Source organism: Cygnus atratus, chromosome 1 (assembly GCF_013377495.2).
Source record: "Cygnus atratus isolate AKBS03 ecotype Queensland, Australia chromosome 1, CAtr_DNAZoo_HiC_assembly, whole genome shotgun sequence".
Classification (NCBI taxonomy): domain Eukaryota; kingdom Metazoa; phylum Chordata; class Aves; order Anseriformes; family Anatidae; genus Cygnus; species Cygnus atratus.
The window spans coordinates 32,801,199-32,824,188 of NC_066362.1; the positions used below are offsets into that span (position 1 = coordinate 32,801,199).

At 39.5% G+C, this 22,990-nt stretch overlaps 1 protein-coding gene across 4 annotated transcripts in view; it reads left to right on the forward strand.

The window, feature by feature from the left end:
- ANO6 (anoctamin 6) overlaps nt 1-22,990 on the forward strand; it is a 75,338-nt gene that overhangs the window by 47,723 nt on the left and 4,625 nt on the right. For all 4 annotated transcript variants that reach the window (XM_035544111.2, XM_035544110.2, XM_035544108.1 and 1 more), the window contains exons 7-19: nt 1,849-1,964; nt 2,675-2,809; nt 4,076-4,181; nt 5,460-5,520; nt 8,675-8,820; nt 10,262-10,339; nt 11,854-12,079; nt 12,959-13,128; nt 13,692-13,789; nt 15,158-15,288; nt 16,081-16,286; nt 21,549-21,748; nt 22,247-22,352. In XM_035544111.2, coding sequence (XP_035400004.1) covers nt 1,849-1,964; nt 2,675-2,809; nt 4,076-4,181; nt 5,460-5,520; nt 8,675-8,820; nt 10,262-10,339; nt 11,854-12,079; nt 12,959-13,128; nt 13,692-13,789; nt 15,158-15,288; nt 16,081-16,286; nt 21,549-21,748; nt 22,247-22,352 — 1,779 coding nt within the window. The remainder of the gene's footprint in view (nt 1-1,848; nt 1,965-2,674; nt 2,810-4,075; nt 4,182-5,459; nt 5,521-8,674; nt 8,821-10,261; nt 10,340-11,853; nt 12,080-12,958; nt 13,129-13,691; nt 13,790-15,157; nt 15,289-16,080; nt 16,287-21,548; nt 21,749-22,246; nt 22,353-22,990) is intronic.

Consider the following 22,990-nt stretch of genomic DNA (forward strand, 5'->3'; position numbering starts at 1 on the left):
TCACAATGATGTATTTAGAAATAGAAGTCTGCAGCTCGAGAGTTTATATGTGTTCTTCATAGCAAAAAATACAAGCATGATTGACTGTCTTACTGCTTGACTGTTTTTTCTCTCCACATAGTAGAATATGACATAGTTTGGCTTAAGAGCTTTTTCTCCAAAACACTGCTGGTTAAAAATATAGCTCCATAACTGAAACATGATATATTTTATTTAGGAGATGTTGATCTTGTATTCTCTGGAAGATGTAGGTCAGTAAAGTGTCTGGCCAAAAGAGGAACCTGGGAGCACTCAAGTGATGCTTTTCCATGATGCACTGTGTCATCACTTCTAAATCAGTTTTAGCAATTTTATTGGTATTCTGTTTTTCAGCATTAAAATCCCTATCAAATAACATTTTAATAAAGATGTAGAATGCTAGTCTCATTTTAGGACGTATGACAGTCTTACACAGTGAGAAACATTTCCACAGTTCCCAAACATCACAATCACTGCTGTGAAACCCACATTTTTGCAAGAATCCCAGTACAACACCTCAGTAAATGATGTCAGAGTCAAATGCTTAACTGGATTGAATTTCACCTTGCAATAATATGAATTCTGACTTTTGTAGCTACACTTCTAAAGCTTTTTTATTTCTAAAGTATATCATTTAAGCACACGTAAGAAAATTGTACTGAAAATTGTTTTGCATATGAAGACTAGCAATACCACAGAAAAAGAAAATGAAGGAGAAAAAAAAATCAGACTTCAGGGTATTTGACAACAAAAACTCAGTGTGAGGTTGCAAATAGGATACAGTGAGCAAAGACAGATCTGATTTTGTGCATTGTATCTACACCTCCTCCCCCATCGGAACCACTCTTCTGTGTCTGAGGTGTGTTCTCTTGAGAAGGAATTGAGAAAGTGGGAGGTCAGGAATGGGAACTACTCGAGATGTTTCGACTCTACTTAAAATATTTAGGAGGCCTTAAAGGATTTCAAGAAAATCTTTAAGTCAGAATCAAGACAAATCATGTTTCTTGGAAGTAACCCAAAGCTTTACAGGACAGAATTAATAGCATTCGTGACTATCCATTTTTAAGGTTGTCTTTTAAAGATTTAAAACCTGCCTTGCAAGCTATTTCTATCATGGCGTGGGGAATTTGGACTCAATATGCCTTATAATTAATGACTGTCTTTTTATACAATTAAAATTATATATCACAGCTACTCTGAAAATCAAAAGTAACTTATATATTTCTAGAAAAGTGACTTTTCTTGCCACATCAGAGATACAGAATGGAAAATTCCACCAAATAAAACAGCCTTTATTGAAATAGATTTTCCAATAACCTGGTAAAAAAACACAAAGATTACCTCTGTGTCAACTCTCTTTTAAATATAAATATAAAACAGAGACTAGACTCCCTGTATGTATCCCTTGGACTTTCCAGCCTTCATTCCAGAACAATATTGTTTTAAAGCAAATTACATTAACATGTTAGAGCTACTTAAAATCCATTTTAATGAAGTTCTGTTTTCTAATTAGACTGGATCCTTTTCTGTTTTCTATTGCTGAGTGCCAAGACACTGACATGGACTTAGATTTAAGTTCATGGAGAGTGTCTGTTACTTTCAACCCACATATGTAAAGCTCTTGCTTTAGTATTCAGTGTCTTTCTGACAACCTTTCATCCTGAATCCTGATGCATTCTTATAGAAACTTACTGATCCTTTTCCTGGCTTGCAGTGACAAAAAGGCTATTCCAGGCTTTGGGTTCGTGGCACTGGGTCTGAGGAGATGAGAACTGATCCATGCTGTTTAGATTAATGGTGTCTTCTTCCCACGGTCTTTCTGTTTTGCAGTCTAGTTTTCGGCACCCGTCAACAGATCCTGCCTGCCCAAGTGAACGATACCTCCTCTACAGAGAATGGGCTCACCCTAAAAACATTTTCAAGCTGCAACCCCTGGATTTTATCAGGTTAGTGGACATGAGGGAACGGCATGGAGCTGGGACAGGGGAGGGTCAGGCTGGGTGTTAGGGAAAGGTTCTGCCCCCAGAGGGTGGTCGGGCACTGGGACAGGCTGCCCAGGTCAGTGATCACAGCACTGAGCCTGCTGGAGTTCAAGAAACATTTGTACAACACTCTCAGACATACAGTCTGATTTTTGCATGATCCTGTGCAGAGCCACAAGCTGGACTCGATGATCCTCGTGGGTACCTTCCAGCTCAGGATATTCTGTGATTCAGTGACCCTGTGGTGTGACTACGGCTTGACTAATGCAGAGGGAGCTAGGAATTTACATGACAGGTCTGGGTTTTGGGTGTCAGAAAGACACAGGCAGGTACATATACCTGTATCAGCTCATGCATGGAAGCATTCTTTGAACTTAGTTTCATGATAATTGGTTTCCAATTCATGAAAAGTCATCCATTTAAATTTTTTCACTGCAAGGTATGATCTTTCTCTCTTTTTCCTTTTCTTTCCCTTCTTACCCTCTTATACAAGCATAAAAGTGGTGGTAGAAACACCCAGCTGTAATACTTCTGCAATACCAATGTTCTGACCAGAGGAATGTGACAATAAGAGTTGGCACAAAATGCATGAAATGAAGAGTCATTTGAAATTTACTTGCATTTCATTTAAAAACGAACAAATAAACAAAACCTTAAACCTTTCTCCTCCACAGGAAATACTACGGAGAGAAAATTGGAATCTATTTTGCTTGGCTGGGCTTTTACACTAACATGCTGATAGTAGCTGCAGTTGTAGGAGTTGGCTGCTTTCTGTATGGATGCCTGACAAAAGACAACTGCACATGGAGGTATTTGATCAGGGCTATTTTAATATTACACACAGTTTTGATCCATCCCCTACTGTACAAAGTTTGCAAGACATGACATAATAAAAGAGACAAAATAAAAGAGCCTGAGAACAACAATGGTTATGGATTTGCAAGTCAAGGTATAAAATATGAGATAGAAGAGTAATAGATGTCCATGAACCATTAGAGTGCTAGACATCTGAGTTTGTTATTTCAGGATTTTCTTTATATTTTGCACTAGGTTACCACACCTAGTGTAGAAATAAAAAGAAAAGAACGATCATCAGAAGCCAATACAAATTTCTGTAACATCATTTTCAATGTGGGAATCCTTAAAGAATGTATCCAAAGACCATGATAAAACCCCTGACCTTTCTTTGCTCTGTTCTGAGAGAAGAAAACAGGAAGAGCAACAGCACAGGGGGCTTCAGCTGCCCAGGATACATTGGGAACAGAATCATAGTCTTGACACAGATTTCCTCATCAGAATATGGTGAGATTGAGTCACAGCACAATGACCAAGGAAAAAACACTTGGGTCATTGTGCCAAATCACATATAGGACATCACACTGTACAGCCCCACTCAGGAATGGAGTTTACTTTTATAAATCATTCAGAAAAGCTCTTCCAGAGCTCCATTCCAGTGGCCACTTTATACCAATTTAGCCTTATTATCATTTAGTTAAATGGTTAATCTCCCTCCCTGGTGTTTGTGTTGCTGATGTATTTACAGAAAGTAATTACATCACCTTTTAGCTTCCACCATACTGCATTAAAGAAGCCAAACTCTTTTGCCACCTCTTAGGAGACAGATCTACCATGCCCATTTTCCAATTTGAGCCTCTTTACAGGACCACAGGGACTAGATAGCCATTTCGGTTCTGCAGCTACTCCTTGCTCCAGAAGGCAGCCTTCCTTTTCCTTCTCCTCTCGGGCTTGCCATGATAGCCCACCTGAGTGTGCAGCTGTGGGTTTCCTACTGAAGAGCATGAGATCTTTGAAGAGTTGTTTTATTTTTAGTGTGAAAAGTCCTGAGAAATACTACCATGTATAAGGGATGGAAGTTATTTTCCCTCCAGGTCATCCACTTTTGAGATGAGGGCTAAAAATGGAAACTGGGATACATTTGTGGGAGTGGGACGGAGGGGAATTCTTGAGAGCAGATCCCTGGTTACTTATTTCTCACTTCCCTGACGTTATTGCGCTGTCCTTATGTGCACATAAGGACTAAAGAATTTAGAGTGACTGACTAGTTTTGTTTTTAGCCAAGAAGTATGTGATCCCAACATAGGAGGTAATATCATAATGTGCCCTCAGTGTGATAAAGTATGTACCTACTGGAACCTCACCAGCACTTGTGAATCATCCAAGGTAACTACATTTGCAGCTTATAGGCATGCTATTGAACTTTAGTTGCACTTTCCCTAGTACTACATCTAAAACAATGTTGTTCTCCACTAATCCCCTGCATAACTACTAGAGCTGTGCAAATATTTGTGCCTTTTGATACAGCAACTGAACTGAAAAAAAGTTAAAACAACAATTAAAAAGAAAGGTCCACTTCGATCTAAAATGAAAAAAAGTTGTTCCTTTTTTTATGTCACATAGCCCCCAAATATTTGATATGGGTCTAAAATATTTTTTAATTGAAAGTGGAATACCGTCGCTTCATTTTGAGTTTTTTTTTTTCCTTTTTGCAAAGCGAAACAGAACAAAACAAACATTCAGTCACTAAAGTCTTGATTCAGTAACTGAGTTTATTTTGCTTAGGAAATGTTTAAAGCATGTTTTGACATTTCTAAATACTCCTTCCTCCCTCCCCAAAGAAGTTAGCTGAAGCTGTGCCTTGAATTTGACCTGAGTTGTCAAGGAGGATATCAATACCTGGAGAGGCTGATGTTAGCCATGACAGGAGTTGTGACTTCGTCGTGTCCTGTTAGCCATGACATGGCCAGGATTTTCCTCTAAATTTCTGTCTGGGGACTTGCCTTTCTTTCCCCATCAAGTTGTGTCACAAGGCCAGTGTTAGCCTTTTGTCATTCCTTCCATAGATTCTGTCACTCCAAAGTGGCAATTTTTCAGCTGTTCATTAAAAATATTTTGCCCAGGTATAGTGAATAGCATTGCTTGAGTGCACTCAAAGGACAAAAGAAAGAAAATTGGAAAAAGATACGATGGAAATAAAAGGCAAATTGTCACCACTGAGGTATCTCATCAGAATGTGTTTTTACTAACAAGCTTGATTTGTTGTCATCTCACTCATGCAAAGCAGATGTGTCCATTGCCTTTTTGTGTCTGTATTAAAAATACATAGCTGTGTACTGATCTCCCAAACCAGAAGCACTGTTTCCCTCTTCCTATGCAACAGATGGAAGGAAGTTTGATAGTACACTATTTTACTATCCTCTTGCTGTATATTTGGCTTATACTTTTAATTCCAGGCTTTGTATTTAATTTCCTTACTTTACTGGAGAGTACATTGAAAGAAATTGAGGAAACACTATCAATAAAGATTGTTTATTAAACTACACAAAAGCTAAAAATCAACTTGTTCAGTAAGCAGCTTCAGTTCTGGGTCAGTGTAGAAGAAAATACTAGTCAACTATATTTCAAGCCTTTTTTTTTCTGTTCTTTTTTTTTTTTTTCCAGAAACTCTGTATATTTGATAGCTTTGGAACCCTGGTGTTTGCAGTATTTATGGGAATATGGGGTAAGTCAATTTCAACAACAGTGGTTTGTCATCTAATTTTGGCCAAGCCTACAGCATCAGCCAAGAAAATGTAGATAAATTTACAACTACTTCATTTTCTAACACTCAGCAATTCACCAGTAAGTAGTTCAGCAGAAGATATATATGTTCACAATACCTCTTTTTAGCATCACAAGAAAACAACAAATTGTAGAACTTAAATATTGGTCTTCTGAGTCTGTTTTGTTTGGTTTGACTTGGAAAACAGTCTGAGAGAAGTGATTAGATGTTCATCCAGCAAGAGCCACATGCTTAAGTACATCTGGCAAAGGAGCTGTTTTTCTCCAAAGAGACTTGGAGCTGCCTATGCCTATTAAACTGCTCTGAAAAATAGTCTTTTATTGTATTTCCCAGACATTTTCCTCCTGTCTTCATTTAAGAAACTGATTTTGTAAAAATGTAGTAGTTGCAAGCACTAGAGATACCTTTTATCTGAGAAAATGTATCTGAAACCAGGATATTTCCTGCGAGTGAAACCACTTAGTACTGCATTTAAAGGATTAGGCAAGGTTTATTTTCATATACTGGGTTTTGTTTGTTCATAGCAGCAACTTTGTTAACTGCCTTTTATTGCACTGTCTTATCCAGAAATTGCCAAAGTAAGTTAATGTTAGGTGTGTATATGTTAGGTGTGTGTTTTCTTTTTAAAACACATTATATCTTTATTTTCCTATGATGACCTAACATTCTTTAAAATAGCTACATCTTTAAATAATTTTAAAATGAAAGGTATCACTTCAAGAAGATTTCTTTCAAAATACATGTAAAAATCAACTTTCACCTAAATTAAAAAAAAAAAAACTAGAATGTAATCTTCTGTCTATTGTGATCTTCTTCTGTTATCTGAGTAGTTAATTTATTTGTAATTTGCTTTTTAATTAAAAATTGTGTTTGAATAGCTCCAAGAGTAATAATTGCAAAGCTAAGCTGCTTGGTTATAGTGATGGCTGCAAGGTCTATTAGTATTCTCATCCTAAATCCACTGTATAAAGAGGTGAATTGTATTACAGTAATTTGGTCAAAATTGTACTGAATCCAAATGACCCAGGGTCCTGGTGCAATTCCAGCTGTAATTTCCATTGCTCTAATACATTTGTAGACCTCCTGGTCCAAAATAATTAAAAGACTATTAGATTTTGAGATACATTATTACATCATTAACACCAATACACTTTTTAAGAAGTTGATTTTTTTTTTGGTATAATCCCTTCAAAGATGTTAAAACACCATAAAACATCAGGGAATTTGGCCTCAGGAATTAACCCCCTGTACATTAAAACTCTGGATAAGCACTTCTGACAGCTCTCCCATGATAGCTCGAGCAGGTTGGCAAAGCTCCTGAACAAGGAGAAGCTTCCACTTCACTTGCTGCCATCACTGGAGACCCTTCCTGAGTGAGATCAGTTACACAAACATGTGTTCTCCAAAACAGCGATTCAAAATAAAAGAAAAAGCATCAAATACAGCAGCAGCTCCTTCCCTGTTTAGAAAGATGCAACTTGGCTACTGGGGTACTTTGGCTAGTAGAAGGTGTTTTTGTACTGGGGCTGTGGGAGCTGCTGCTGTGTTATGAGCCCTCCTTTTGCTGTTACCACAGGTGGGGGCCCTGCACCCCTGCCCTCCCCAGCAACAGCTGGATTTACAGCTGGAGCAAATCAGGGCAGCACGAAGTTTCCTGTGAGTGGGCTGGGGCCCCAGCTGGCACTCATAAGTTCCTATAAGAAGTTCTGCTTGCTCTGCAGGCAGAGGCAGATGTGATCCTCTGGACGACTGCTTGGAGCAGTCTTTGTGCTTGTAAGCATGAGGTAGCAGAGAAATCCTTGTGAAAGAGGCTCCTGAGTAATCAGGGTGGGAGGATTTCCTGAGGTTTGGCCTATATGCAGATGGCAAGGTCATCTTGCAGCTCAGCCCGTGGAGGTTACTGATTTTTAAATGCTTCAGTCTGGGATTTATTGACCACACCTGATTTTCGAATTGACCTTTAATGTTCAGACATGTAACTGCATGCCATTGATGTTTCATCATTCAGGATGAGGAGCCAAACTTATAGAAAAAGAAACAACAATAAAAAAAAATTAGGGGTTAATTATTCCCAGATAATGGGAGGAATGAGAGAAGTGGTGAAGGGATGCTCACTCCTCCTGAGGCAGTGCTGCAGAGCCATTAAATCTGAGGATGTGCTGTTGTCAGTAGTAAAGCATCCCCTTGCTCTGGGGAGCATTGCCCTGACACCCATGTCCAGAGCCTCCAGCCTTCTCAGCCGGGTCTGTCATTGCCACTGATGCCAGACCTGTCTGCATCACATCTCAGGCTGAGATAATGAGTTTGGCTGGACTGATGTCTTTTGAGCACCACTTAGGCATCTGTGTACCTGATCCCCCTAGTGCTTGCAGCCCCATCTGTGTATCCAATCCCCTTGGTGCTTCCAGCCCCAGGAGCACAGTCCAGGGAAACTCCAGCCCCAGCCCAGAGGGTTTCAAAGCTCCATGCCATGCAAAAAGATCTGCAGCTGCCTCAGATTCATGCTAGCAGAGGAAGAAAGTTGTGTTTAAGCAGTTTTGCCTGAGCTAGCATCATTGGTTCACATACTCTGTGAGCTGATCATTTGTCCACACAAAAATTGCAGATTGAACAAATACAAGCTTTTACCTGTGGCAATTTTTGGCATACTGAGGTTTTCTTTTTGAGAAATCCAGCACTCTCCATCATTTTGTCTTCATCTATCCAAACAGCTTGCTTTCTTATGTATCCTATGATAAACTTTTTCAAAAATAGTCAGTAATATGAAATCCAAAGTGTTTATATTTTAGCTTTAGGCAGAAAGAAAATAAATGTATGTAAGTTCTTTAGCATGTGCTTGCAACAGCACTTATCCCAGGTTTCTCTTATTAGAGTACCTAGATATCCAAAGCAGTAATTCCATAAAGAAGCAGGTCCAGTTATTTTCTCCCCCACAGGTACTTGGCACCATCACGCCAGTCAATAAGGGTTTTACTCCATGTCTGTGGAAAATTGTGTGGAAAATTGTATGGAAAACTGAGCCACATGTTATAGCCCAGAGGTTCAGTGTCCAGCAACCACATGATATTGCTCTCTTTGTTTGTCTCCTGGACAGTTACTTTGTTTTTGGAGTTTTGGAAGCGAAGGCAGGCTGAACTGGAGTATGAATGGGACACGGTTGAGTATTTAGAGCAAGAAGAACAAGTTCGCCCCGAATATGAAGCACAATGTACTCATGTGGTAATGAATGAAATCACACAGGTAAGGAATAATTTGGTAACCGGTCACAGCTACTGCAATAGGCATGTTTTGAGAGTGTGCTATGAAAATGATGAATCTGGACTGGAGCTGTATAAGGTGATTCAGGGATAGCTGATAAGCTGGCCTGAGAATAGTGAGCTTATAAATTCCAGATGTGTGGAAAAGAATTAGTACCTAACTCTAGGCACCTTGTAGGTGCTTGTTGGAGGAGCTACTGAGGCTCCTGTGTCATTAATGAACAGAAGTAGGCGTTGTACCTAGCTTAGGAGACTAAGTCTACCTTATTAAATGCCCAAATCAAAGATTCTGTGCTGCTGCAAGAGACCAAGATCACAGAGCACTTGCTATCTTTAACTAAGAATACATAGGAAAAAAGGGTGAAATGGAGCAAAGGATGTTACACTATGATAAGACTTTCTTTTTTTAACCAAAAATATTTCTGTTTGAAACCTGTATAAATAGGTATTGTTGCCAAGTGCATGTGGATGCAATTACAATTAATAACAGCAAACTCACGAGGACAAGGGTAATCCTCAATTCAATGAAGTAGGATTCATATCTATGAGGATCTTAGTTTAAATCTCTATTTATTATACATTTTGAGTAGCTTCAACTTCTGTAGCTCACTCCAGCTCAGCTTCACTTTTTATTGTTCTCTGTCAATATATTACTCTGGTATTTATCAGATCATTTGCATTGCTTTCACATTCCATCCATATTACACTAATGTTTATTAGACGGCACTTGAAAAGTTTCAAAATTAACTGGCATAGTTGAAACTATCCAATATAGCTCTTCTTTTTATATCTTGTACTACAAAAAAAAAAAAAGATTCTATTTAAAAGCGTATAAACCTATGCCACTTTTAATATATAAAGTCTTAGCTAGAAAGCTCCTTTCAGACAGTTCGAAGAGTGATGAATATGCTAAAAGATAATGGTTTTGCTCTTCAGAGATCCTATGGAGACTCAGTGATTTTTCACACCACCACATTGAAGTAGACATTTTCCCTTTGAGAAATATAAAGATCGAGAACCAAAATTTTAGTGCATGCTAATTTCAGCCCATGAAGTTTGAAAGCCAAGGGTGTGGATACCATGGCCAGCCAAGAAGGATGGGTCCATTCAAAAGGACTATGCAGCCAGGCATAGCTGAAGTCAGTACGAGCTGAGCACACACAGCCTCTGTGGAAGTCATTTTTATCTTAGAATGGACAGTTAAAAGAGACACCTGTAATCAGATAAGACTTTTGAAATCATGAATAAATGTGGGTTCCATGGATAACAAAGCAGGAAAGGAAAAAAAGGCAGGGATTTCTTTTCTCTTCTTTTTTTCTACCCTCAGTATCACAAAGGGCTAATTAGAGTAAAAAAGAAGATACGAAGAAAAGATCGGGTGAAAGATCAGGTGCATCCTTGATCTGTTTCTGAATCTTTTACAGCAAGAAGAACATGTGCCATACACTGCCTGTGGGAAGTGCATACGTATGACTTTCTGTGCAAGTGCAGTCTTCTTCTGGGTAAAGTTCTCCTTTTATTCTTTCACCTCATGAATTCACTTCTTCAGTAAATGTCTTAAAAAAAAAAAAAAAAAAAAGGATTCTCTTAACCTGAACAAAAGGTATCAAAAGAATAGGATCAGTTGGATTTCCATCTGATGCATAAGACAAGACCATAAAGTATGGACCCACATGGACAAGGTAGTTTTAGTCACCATTAGCATACAGTCAATAGAAATTATGTATCAAAATATCGCACAGCTGTAGCTTGTGAATGTGGTCCATTGTTTTTTCCCTCATTACTTTAAGATAAATGTCTTTACTTTTGTGGGGGAAGTAGTGGCAAGGGTTTTTTTTTTATATGCTGTCCTCCCTGCCGGTGTCCGTCCTACTTGCTCCAGCCGTTTGGTTCAGTATTGTGTCTCACAGCACTGAACCTCTTTCAGGTTTTTTGTTTCACTTAGAAAAGCAAAGCTGGGAGCTCTTTAATCTTCCAGAGCTGCTGCTTTAATTAAAACTAAAACTTGAAAGAAATCCAGTCACCCATGAAACAATAGATAACATGGTGAGCATGTCCAGAGAAGTTGTTGCCTTGAAAAGCTCAGTGTTTTAGCATGCCGCATGTTCTCCTCGCCTGTAGCACAAGCAGCAGCTGGGAAAGAACTCGTCCTAGATAACACGAGACAGGGCAGCACCAAGGCAGTGGTGGCTGGCAGCCTGGGGGAGCCTCAGTTAACACAGCTGAAACACAAAGAGAAGACTGGCTTGCTGTTGGGTTTAAATAAACTTCAGGACTTCAGACTGAAAGGAAGAGATTTGATCTAGTTTTGTCATTGTGTTACTGTACTCTCTTATTATGTGCTGGGAGTGTGGAAGTAGGCAAATTTACGGCATTTTGCAGCAAGGATAGTAAGTAAAAGATTCCCGGCTCCTAGGATCTTAATCTGAATGACGGCCAGAGAACTAGCAAGAAAGAGAAGCAGAAAGAGAAGAGATGGCAAGTAATGTGGGGTGCCTGGATTATAACTCTTGCATATCACATCACTTGGCTTAAAATGTGTCTGTTTCTTCAACGGGTCTGTAGTCTGCAATATTATCAGGTGTAAGAGCATCTACAGCCCCCTCCATGGTCAGGGCAGACCTGCTAGCACATTTGCCGTCCTGACAATTGCCTGGTGTCAAGAAAGGGAGATTTCTTCCTAACTCCTGGAGCCATCGCATGCCTCGAGGCATTAGATTTGATTATGCATCTCATTATCTTAGCTCGCATGGTAACAAGGCTTGTTATTAGTCATAAAACAGACCATCTCTTTTTGTTACTGCAGATTGACTGTGATACATGAAAAATGCTTCTTTTATGGATTCTAGATTTATTGCCTTCTATTTTATTTGAGACTCCTCTTGCACTCATCTTGTGTGATGGAATAAAAGGCACACAATCACTTTCTTTTGCCTATTGTAAAATGCATTTCAAACTAACTTTTCCCCAAAGCCAGTGGTTCAACATTAACATATTTCTTACATTCTCTTGGCAGATTCTTTTGATTATTGCTTCAGTTATTGGAATCATTGTCTACAGGCTCTCCGTTTTCCTGGTGTTTTCTGCCACGTTGTCACGGCACATTAATGGCACACAAGCGATCCGCAAGTACCTGACTCCACAGACAGCCACCTCAGTAACTGCTTCACTCATCAGCTTTGTAGTCATTATGGTTCTCAACATCATCTATGAAAAAGTAGCAATCCTGATTACTGACTTCGGTATGTCTCTTCTATGCCTCAGATTGAAATTGTGGCTTAAATAACAAGCAAAAAGAACATTTATATCTAAAGGAAGAATGCCAGTGAATGAATACCTCTACCATGTATTTCAGAATTTTCCCACCAAATTATACAATGCCATGCAGAATTTTTCAAATACAGATTTTTCTCAGTATCAAAGGAATATGATATTCTGCTCTTTGCCTGAAAACTCCTTGTATAGCCAGCATGGAAGATGAAAGATGCTTGTAAAACAGACAAAGCAAAGAAAATTACTATAATAACCAAGCTTTATGAAAACAGATCAGTAACGCATAACACATTCGATTACATTAGCTTTTGTTTATGAGGAGAATAGCTATTTTCTTGTAAATAAATGAAATAGGGTCACTGTTCCAAAGCTAGATAGTATTCCCTTGTTATTAAATAGATAAACAGTAACAAATATTATTATTCTTTATATCCAGGCCATCAGCATTAAAGTAGCTATTTACTTCAGATGTGTGAAGAAGTGTGGTGTTTTAATATAGTTTCATTTAATACTGTTTCATCAGTTCAAAGTGTTACACTTGCATCTCTCCCAAGTGTGCTGGATTTGGAAGAGTCTTTTCCTGAGTTATTAGTATTTTCGCTTGCTCTTTTTCTTTATCATCAGAGAACAAATTCTTTCCTTTTTACAACCCATATAGTTTTAGAATTAGCATAATAGGTACGGTATACATAGGGATTATATACAATCTAATTCATAATGCTCTCAGTTATATTAAGGAATACAAGGCACACACATACTTTTCCAGCTGAGGCTCCAAAGCAGCTTGTAGGTAACTTGTAGGTTGGCCTTTTTTTTTTTTTTTAATTATTTGGTTTTTTTAATTGCAGAGCTTCCAAGGACACAGACCGATTATGAAAACAGTCTGACCACAAAGATGTTCTTGTTCCAGTTTGTCAACTACTATTCTTCGTGCTTCTACATAGCCTTCTTTAAGGGTAAATTCGTAGGTCACCCTGGAAATCCTGTCTATTGGCTAGGAAAGTATCGCAATGAAGAGGTAAGAATATATCCTAGTGCTTGCTTTTAAAAACAAGAGCCATTAGTCCAGGTATTCTTCTGCACTTTGGGTTGTATAATGTGGTAGTATGTATTTAACATGAGGGTTCAAAAAGTGACTGCCTCCCAAGCCACTTGCCTCCTTAGTATAAATGAAAATGATGCAAGACCAGCTGGGCTTAGAAACGTATTATTTGTACCCAGAGAAGCTCATTTTCCTCTGGTCCAACTATCTGTAAATCAGCACACAGGGGAACAGGAGTACATGCAGGAACATCAGTAGATGCACTCCTGTTCTGATCCTCACCTGATGACAGTGCAGTACAAAGCTGCATGGCTTCACCTGGTATTTCATGCTTTTAGTAGTGTCCTGTCAACCTATCACATGTGATCATATTTGGCCTGGAATTGGCTCTTGCTGGAAAGGTTTGCCTAAATAGTCTTCCTGTATAGCTTAAAGAAATGTTATCACAATAAACCAGGAATTCATTATTTTAAATGCTTCATGTATGCCTGAAAAGTTTCCCAACTTCTTTTTTTTTTCATGTCTCTCCCAACCTTTAGTGTGATCCAGGTGGATGTCTCCTTGAACTCACAACTCAGCTTGCCATCATAGTAGGAGGTAAAGCAATCTGGAACAACATTCAAGAAGTGCTTCTTCCGTAAGTTCAAACTATTAAGGAATCTGCTCTTTCATATTTGAAAGATGCTGCTTTTACTTGATGTGCTTGGGCATTTGGCCATTAAATTTGAAGTGAGCATATTGTATTCTGAAAGAACAAGACTAGTCTTTTGGGGCCTTTTTAGACAGTTTGGATATTTTCGCTCTGGTAGTTTTGGGCTCCTGTCTCTGTCATTTTGACTGATTTTAGTTCTAATCAGAAGTGCTTCCCTCCTCTGCAGATCAGATTTAATGTGTTTCAGGCTGGATACTTAAAAATGAGGCAACAGAAGTGCTGAAAATATTGAACTAAGTACGGTTGCTTAATATTGAATGGAATGACTGGTTATACATTTAAAAATTATGCATACTTTACTAATTTAACTCATTTAGTTTTATGGTTAGGTTTGAATTTCATAGTCCATAAATATTCTCTTTTAGAGTTGCAGATCTTTGGAAGGTCATGTTTAATGTAAACAAGAAGCAAAGATGCAAAGATCTTCTCTAGATGAAGATACTATCCAGGGCTCTGTTCCAGCTCCCAGGACTTGCTGTTTATTTTATGCTGATCAGTGATTATTTATATCATTTGGAGTAGGGAAATCCCAGTTTGCTTATGCCCTCCTGAATGCCATAAACACCAGACCACAACATCATATTCCCTCTGGTTGCAGTTCTTCCAAGCCCTTTTGCTGCACAGCAAAGGGACTTCAAAGCATATCATAAATACTGTGTAGGGTTGAGACTAGGGCGCTTTGCTGAGTTATGGTTCCTCCATACACAAATGCTCTGTATATGCTTATATTTTTTTGATTGTAGTCTATTGACTACTGAAAATGCCTACATCCAGTTCACCAGTTTTCTTAAATTTGCATGTAAGCCTTTCAGACACAAATATCAATCCCAGAGAAAGTGACAGAGCAGCTAATCCAGGCACAAGAAAGTCATCGGGAGTAGCCTTTGACACTGTCACCTGTAAGATCCTCACAGACAAACTGTTGATGTATGGGATGAACAGACAGTGAGGTGGATCACGTCTAACTAGAGGTCTACATTTAACTTCATTTTCTGCTACCCTGAATTTTATGTGGTCATTCACTTGTACAACATAAGTATAAACCACTACAATTCTGATTTGTTACCCTTTTACATTGTGGTTACATATAACTACATTCAGGATAAGACAACAGAAAATTATACTCATGTTTGAAGGAAGTTTTCAGTAATTCAAGAAAGAATAACTGAAAATCACTGTTCAAAGCTATAACAGCACAAAATCCTTTTTTTCCTTTTTTCTCTTTTTTTGCATTTACTGAACTTTGTAGGCTATTTTACCAATTTTAGTGGTCTTTTTTCCCCTGACTGACAGTTGGGTTAAGAATCTAATTGGAAGATACTGTGCAGATGCTAGATCAGAAAAGATTGTTCCACGCTGGGAACACGACTACCACCTGCAGCCCATTGGAAAACTTGGATTGTTTTATGAGTATCTCGAAATGGGTAAGTACTCACTTAGTTCCAATTTTCTTATCTGTGCTGGATACAAATATGCTCTGAAGAAAATTTTCATACAAGCAATGCTTAATACATTTAAAGACACAGAAGATATGAAGTTTTTAGAGAGCAAGTTTTGATTTGTCATTGTAGTTTGCAAGTTTTTCTTAAGCAGCTATGGCTCAATTCAACTTATAGCTAAGAAACAGAGCAAGTGATTGTATAAAGAGGTGTACTGCTGCTCCTTTGCCCCATTCTCCAAGAAGCATGTCCAGAAGCCAGAACACTGCTGCATTCTAACAACATAGCAGCAGATTCCTTTATCGGCCTGCTGGGTTTTCAGTCACTTACATGTTGCCGGTTTCTTGGTTGCTGGCAGTACTCCGGTTTGTTTGCCACCATCTGTCCTGCAACAGAATTGCAGCACACTTGTCACAGCACCCAGACACCCATAACATCATTTGTTAGCACAGGCTGTGCAACACAGCACTGAGACACCTAGTCATTCGATTTCCAAGTCTACACGATGAAGACATGGGAAAGTAATGGCTGTTTAAATTCCCCTGATAGTTCCTCTTGATGTGTTGTGAGTTTTAACATTTTCCTGTCCTCTCCACCTAGCAGGTTTTCCAGTACTGTTGTGCTCCTATATTCTCATGCACACGTTGGCTGAACATAAGATTCGCTAGGAACTCTGCTACTCTTTCTCACAGTTTGAGTAAATGAAGTATATATGCTCATATATGTTTATCTCCTGTAAATGAAAGCATCCGTGTTTGTGACCTCTCCCTTTGACAGTCATACAGTTTGGCTTTGTCACCCTGTTTGTGGCATCATTTCCCCTGGCTCCTCTTCTGGCTCTTTTTAACAACATGCTGGAAATCCGGCTGGATGCGTGGAAGCTGACGACCCAGTTCAGACGCATGGTGCCACAGAAGGCACAAGACATCGGCGCATGGCAGCCCATCATGCAAGGCATAGCCATTCTGGCCGTGGTGACCAACGTAAGTACGGTGCCAGCAGTTACCAAAGGTAAAATGCCTTCACTGCAAGTGTTACATCCAGATGTGGGAATGCCACGTGTATCCATGTGTGTCATGCCAAACTGGCTACAGGTGAAGCACATAAATGATCCCAAATGAATTACAAGCTTCAGAGTTTAGCTCCTGTGAATTAGGCTTTTAGTTATTTTTCGGATGTTTTGGAAATATAGCTACTGTATAAAATATTAGGCCTAAATAAGAGAAATATTTAGAGTAGCTAAAACATTCTTAAAAAAATATTACATATGAAGATGCACATCTTTCCTAAAATTATAGCACATAATAGGTACTTTTGGAGAGTCTACAACTAAATGTATTAATTTTGAAAAACAAAATGTTGGAGTTTAGCTAAGTTATGACTGATTGTTGTTTCCAACTATTACAATTCTTATGGTCATGCCTTTGTAGTTGAGTCTGGCTTTGAGAAATTTTGCACAGAAAGCAGCAATTCAGCTTCTTCTTGATGTATTTAATAATATGATGTATGCTCAAAATTGCAGCACTTACTTTTTGAGATGGGAATGAATTTTCTGAGAATTTGCAAATGAATCCATTTTTTATTTGCAGTTAAAATTAATTTAGATAAGGATTTCTTTAAAATATTTAGAAAACTTTATTTCTTCATGAATATGCTATTAACAATGAAATTCAGACATTTTAAAGTTCCCACATTGCTAATTCACAAAGATCTTCTACAGGAGGCTGCATTATGGGAAGAAAACAATCCAAATAACCCATTGGATTTTTCCACTCGGAGTTGTTGAATTATTTATTATTAAGGAGTAGCTAATATGTACTGTGTTTCTAAATTTCCGCTGTTACCCTCAAAAGAGCAGTGGCCACTCTTTTCCTCTGCCAGTAATTGTCTGTAGTTAGCAGCCTTTTCCAACAAGGCCACCATTTTCTACTCTTGCCACTGAGATTAGGGATTCATTCTGACACACCTAGAGATGGCCACTTCCCCCAGGACCTTCTCCTTGCAATAACAGCACCTTATTGCGCTCACTAGGAGTTTCTGGAGAAACCAGTAGAGTCTGAAGATGGAGTTCGCCTCTGCCTAAGCTGCCACAGGCATCTCTGCCTGTTTTGAGGATGGTGGAATTTGGGTAAGAGGAAGGAGATGGAAATGAACACTCTACCATAGATAGTTAGGTGATTCATTTCACGTAAAAGAGCAGGTATTCAGTATTTGAAGACTTCCCAAAATGGCTATAATTCCTTTCTAGAATTTTATCTCACACTACAGAAATTTAGTAGGTATTGTAAACATAAATAGGATGTAGAGTGGAGACTCAGAACAACATAGAAGCAGAGAAATAAACATGGAGAAGTATTGGAAGTAAAAAAGAAAGGAAGGGAAAATGGAGGATTTACATGAGGATGGAAAATTTACAAGAGAATCTGGGAGACCGACAACAAACCAGAGTATATGCTCCATTGGTTTCACACAGATCTACTGAGGCAAATCAAACATGAATCCAGCTGTTGTGTAGGCATGTGAAATACCCAAGGCCAACCAGTAAATTTGATGTTAAAATCTAAAATAAAAACGGTGCAACTTTGGTGACACATGTTCAGATTGATAGAAATGTCAGGTTATACCAGAGATACTTTGGGGCTCTTTTGTGTTAGTGCTTGTGTGAAAAAAAAAAATGTAAATGACAGCTTTCCTGGCAAATTAGGGAGATTGTGTAAATTCCCAGAAGCATAGTTGTAGCAATGTAGAGGCAAAATTACTGGTGCATTAATGTCCTCTTTTGAACTATGCTGCTACAAAACTTGTAAAATAAAAGACGAAAGAAGTCTCTGGTGCCCTAGAAGAAAAACAACTATGCTATGCTATTGGATAAGCCAACTGTCTTTTCCGCATCAATCCACCTGGGGCTTGTAATACCACTATGAAATAAAAAGTTGGGTATACAACTTAAAATTATTCTAAAATATTGTAATGTGTACCTTAGTCATAGTCCTTATGATATTCAGGGTAGAGTTAAAGTTGCCTTGGTGACCTCATAGTGGCTCACGTGTGTAGGCTTCTGTTAGGAACGTACACATGCCCCTGCTGCAGCTTCTGCAGAAAAGTGGCCCGACAATAGTTCTAGGTGTCTGTCACTACCCATTCACAGCCCGTCTGAGCCTAATTGGAGCTTTACAACTTTTTCACTCCAAATTCCCCCTTATGTGCTACACCCCTCAAGAGACATATCTGAAAACTCAAAGTCCTCGATGAGCAGAAGTGCATTTACAGTTCGGTTTTGCTCTCTGTCCTCCTTGCCTGGCACTCAATCCCAACGTGTATGTGGCAGCTAACAGTATGCATGCTTCTTTTCGTAACCCTGTTTGGAGATCTCATGTGTCAGATGCAGTTAATCTTAGTAGGAGTATAGTGCCTTGGCCACTGACATCAGGCAGGTTGGTAGCATCCAGAGGTGGCATGCTCAGAAGTCCCTGTTACAGGCACTGTAAGGAGCTCAAAGAGATCAGTATTTCTTTCGAGCGAAGTGTGGGCTATACAGCCAAATACTAGAAGCAGTTTTCTTCCTTTAAGTATGTTTTTTTCTTGTTTGACATCCGGGATGTAGTGTAGGCCATCAGTCTTGCCTGTGCCATCTCTTTGCCATCCCCATTTTTTCTTAGTACTGTTTCTTTTCTATGTGACTGTTACAGATTATTAGACTTGGGTATTGTATCATCGTCTCCTTCACGCATTGCCTTTGTAACACCTGTGAGTAGCCTGCAAGAAAGTTTTGCACAAAACTGTCTGTTTTGAGACTTGCCACTCAGGCACTGGACTTGCTATTGCATGATATCAAAGCATCTGTTCTTGATTTGTAGACTGATTTTAATTAGCTATGGTATAAATGGAAAACTGTGCATGATATAGCTTGGGAAGTAGAGAATGTGCTATTTGTTTGTAGTTCTCCAGTACAATGCTCTACAATGCAGCCCATAATTCAGGAGGAAAAAAGCTTTTCCTTTCAGAGGATGCCGTAGGATTAGCTTTCGTATTTCTGTCCATGTAGCACTCTGCAACACATCTGGAGATCATTCTGGGAGAGGGAGGAGAATGAGACAGGGCTCAGATTTATGGTGATGAGAGACCTGGGGCCTTGAAAAAAAAAATCAGTAAGAACAAACATTAAGTTATATAAATACTGTGTTCCGGAATCTTGTTGAATGATACATAGAAGCAGCATCAAACCCATTCAGTACAAACAGAAAAGGATGGGTTTTGCCTTATTGTTCAGTCGCTTTTAGTTCTTTTATGGTATGACTGGATGTAAATCTTACAGGATAATGAACAATAAGAAATTATATTTAACTAAAACTTTCTGTGCTTATACAGCTAAAAACAATGTAATTTAGGTGTGAGGTCTTCTTCCTGAAACTGCAAGACACAGTAATATATATTTCTTGTCAGCCAAAACCACCTACACTGCATGTAAATATAAACAACACATAATTTTCACTTCATTGCACGCTGCCATGTATTGCTTAAAAACAGTTTTTAAAAGTGTATGCCACCTACATTTGATTCAAGTTAGAACACGGTACAAAAAATCTTTTTAAAGTACTGATCCTTGAGAAATTAAACTCTTTTCTTCCTCATCAGCCAAATTAACTTTCTCTCAACTGAACTAAATTACAACAATATTCTAGAGATGAAAAGGGAGATTTTGGACCACAGTCTCATGCTTAAGCCTTGTTTCCGCAACTTTTGCCTTAACTGCAGTTTTGCTTGGCAGGTGCCTCACAGTAGGCCAGCTGGCAAGGTAAGGCAGTAGGACAGCCCTGAGCATTTGGCTGTGGGGCTGTGGGAGGTGAGGCAGGTCCCACACCCTGTCCAACTCCTTGCCCTACCTCTTCTTTTCCCCTTGCTGCTGTCTCCTGGTGCTGGCACAAACTCATGGTGAAGCAGATTGGGGGATGGATCCAGCCAGGATCCCCAGCCAGCCTGAGCCACACTTCACAGCAGCCCAAACATGGGGTGTGAGCGACCTGCTAGGGGCAGAGGCAGGAGGGGTGGCAGCAGCTCTGGCTAGCACTGCCACCAGAACACTCTCTGAGGAATGGTGGGAGAGCTGTCTGCAGGTATTTTCACCCTTTACCCTCTCCCCACCCCGCACTGATTCTCGCCATTCCCATTGTCAGGTATTTTTGCCCCTGCCGTAGGACTGAAGACTGTTCCCCCAGCCACAGCATGCAAACATCACTAGCTCTCAGCGCTGGGCACAGCAGGCACCTCTCATGCTGACTTGGCTGGGCAGCCTCATGCTCAGCTGCTGGTCTTGCCAGTGGAAAGTCTTCCTCACAGGGAAGCCTTTTCAACTTGCAATAGCGGAGGAGGATGTTGGATTAAAGATAGTTAACCTGCCCTCCAGAATAGGATGTTTTGGGAACTTCGTGAGTTTAGAAAAGACTTCCCACAACAAACCCACAGATCCCATTTCCTAACCATTTTGTGCCTAGGAGACTGAGTAGGACACGGACTCTCTTGGGAGCAAGATAAAAACAAATGGTCACGTCATATGTAAAACAGCACTGTGCAGCTGCTACTAAAAAAATGATCTTGGCACCGAGAGCAGTTTCCACATGTACTGACACTGAAACTTATGAGGCAACAACTGCCAAGACAAATTTGGACTGGCTGTCACCTCGAAAAGTGCGGGATGTTTCTAGGGTCAGAGATGGATCAGCTATATACGCAATTGAGTTCATTCTTTTAGTCAGTCCTCAGGCTTTCTGGGGAAATTTAATTTTGTAGTGCTGAAGGACTCCGCTGCGGTTTACATAAGTTTCACCAGGCAGGATTTCTTGAAGCATCTCACAAGCAGCTCTGGCAGCAAGCACTTTTGCTGGAGGTTACCTTAGAGCAGTGTAAGGTGAGTTTGGTTGCTGACCTCCCCCGCATGCTGATGAGGATAAACATGTATCACAGTACAACTTTTCTGAGGCATCCAGCAGAGCCAGCGTAATTTAAAAACTATACAGAGTGCACACTGCAGAAGGAGATTGTTTTATGCCTGTGAGTGTCTACATGCTCCCTTACAGAGGGAACCACTGACTGGAAATGCACATATTTTCTTTTTTTTTTTTTTTTATCTTGTAATGTAAATTTTTAGATACTCAGTATATGGCAAAGCGTATTTGGGTTTTGCCATATATTATGGCTTATTACTTATATGTCACTCTGCTTTTTTGTCTCCTCTTTCTGCAATGCAGGCCATGATAATTGCTTTCACATCTGACATGATTCCTCGTCTGGTTTATTACTGGTCCTTCTCAGTCCCTCCTTATGGGAGTCACAGCAGTCACACTATGAAAGGGTATATAAACAACACACTCTCTGTCTTCAATATATCAGACTTCAGGAATGCAAGCAAGCCATCTTCCCCTTGGTTTGGGAACCAAACGACATGCAGGCAAGTGTCAAATAACCTTTTTTTCTTTTCAAATGACAAGGGTAAATATCTTTTTTTTTTCAATATCTAACTAATATAACTCAGTTTAAAATATCCAGGAAGAAATGTTAAAACACAGTGAAAGTCAGCATACTTTGAATGGCAGAACTGAGTGGAATTATTCGCCTATATGTCTGTCCTACTCAGAAACTCAGAAAATACTTCTTTCATTTTTGTTTTCCTCATAACTGAAACAGTCTCAAAAAAAAAGGCTTTAAAAGCAATTTAAGAAATTCTCAATACAGTGGCAAAAAATTAAAAAAAAAAAAAAAAAAAAAAGGACATTTCAGCCAAATAGCTTATTCTGCAGACACAAAGTTTACCCATTGCTGTAGCTCCATTCAGCAGACTGTTCCGGGATGCACTAAGCAGGGACATGTCTTGCTCCATCCTCTGGCCACAGTGCCTTACTGCAGAGATTCCCGAGACTAGTCCTTGACTTTCCTTCATTGCCTTCAGATACCGTGATTTCCGCTACCCTCCTGGTCACCAGCATCAGTATGAGCATAACATATACTACTGGCACGTCATCGCAGCCAAGCTGGCTTTCATCATTGTCATGGAGGTAAGCGTGTGGGGTTTTGAGCATCAGTTATTGTGAGCATCATCTTCCCTCCATGCAGAAAATCCTTCAAAGTCATTCTGTCCCGGCACAGCTACCAGAGCTTTTGGTGTGCAACATGTGCTGGCATGGGCAAGAGCTTTGGAGATGTAAATCAGGTGTAGCACCATTAGAAAAAGAAGTCTCTGAAGTCATGACATCTGCTGAGGATTGTACCACGTGTCCGCAGTTTCTTTTCTCAAGAACTGTAAAGTGATTTCTAGTATCAGAAATAGAAGGGACAGTTGCACCAAAATAGTTTTACATGTTCATAGAGGAGGTCTGTGCACAGCCTCATGAATACTCGCCCATAGTACACGTGCACTAACACACACTAACCTGTGTAAAGACAGTCACGTGAGAGGTGAGTTTTTAGATGAGCCCCTTCAGTAAAAAAGCAATCACTCCCCTCTGTGCAGCAACTCTCTGGGCTTAGGAAAGAGAGAAGTCCGTTCAAGATCAAGGGAGAGGAATACCAGGTATTCTTTCATTATAAAATGTACTTAAGGCCTGATCCAGGGACTACTGAAGTCACCAGAAACATTCAACTTGCTAGAGCAGAGATCCCATAGCAGAGGAATGACGATAGCCCCAGAGGCATT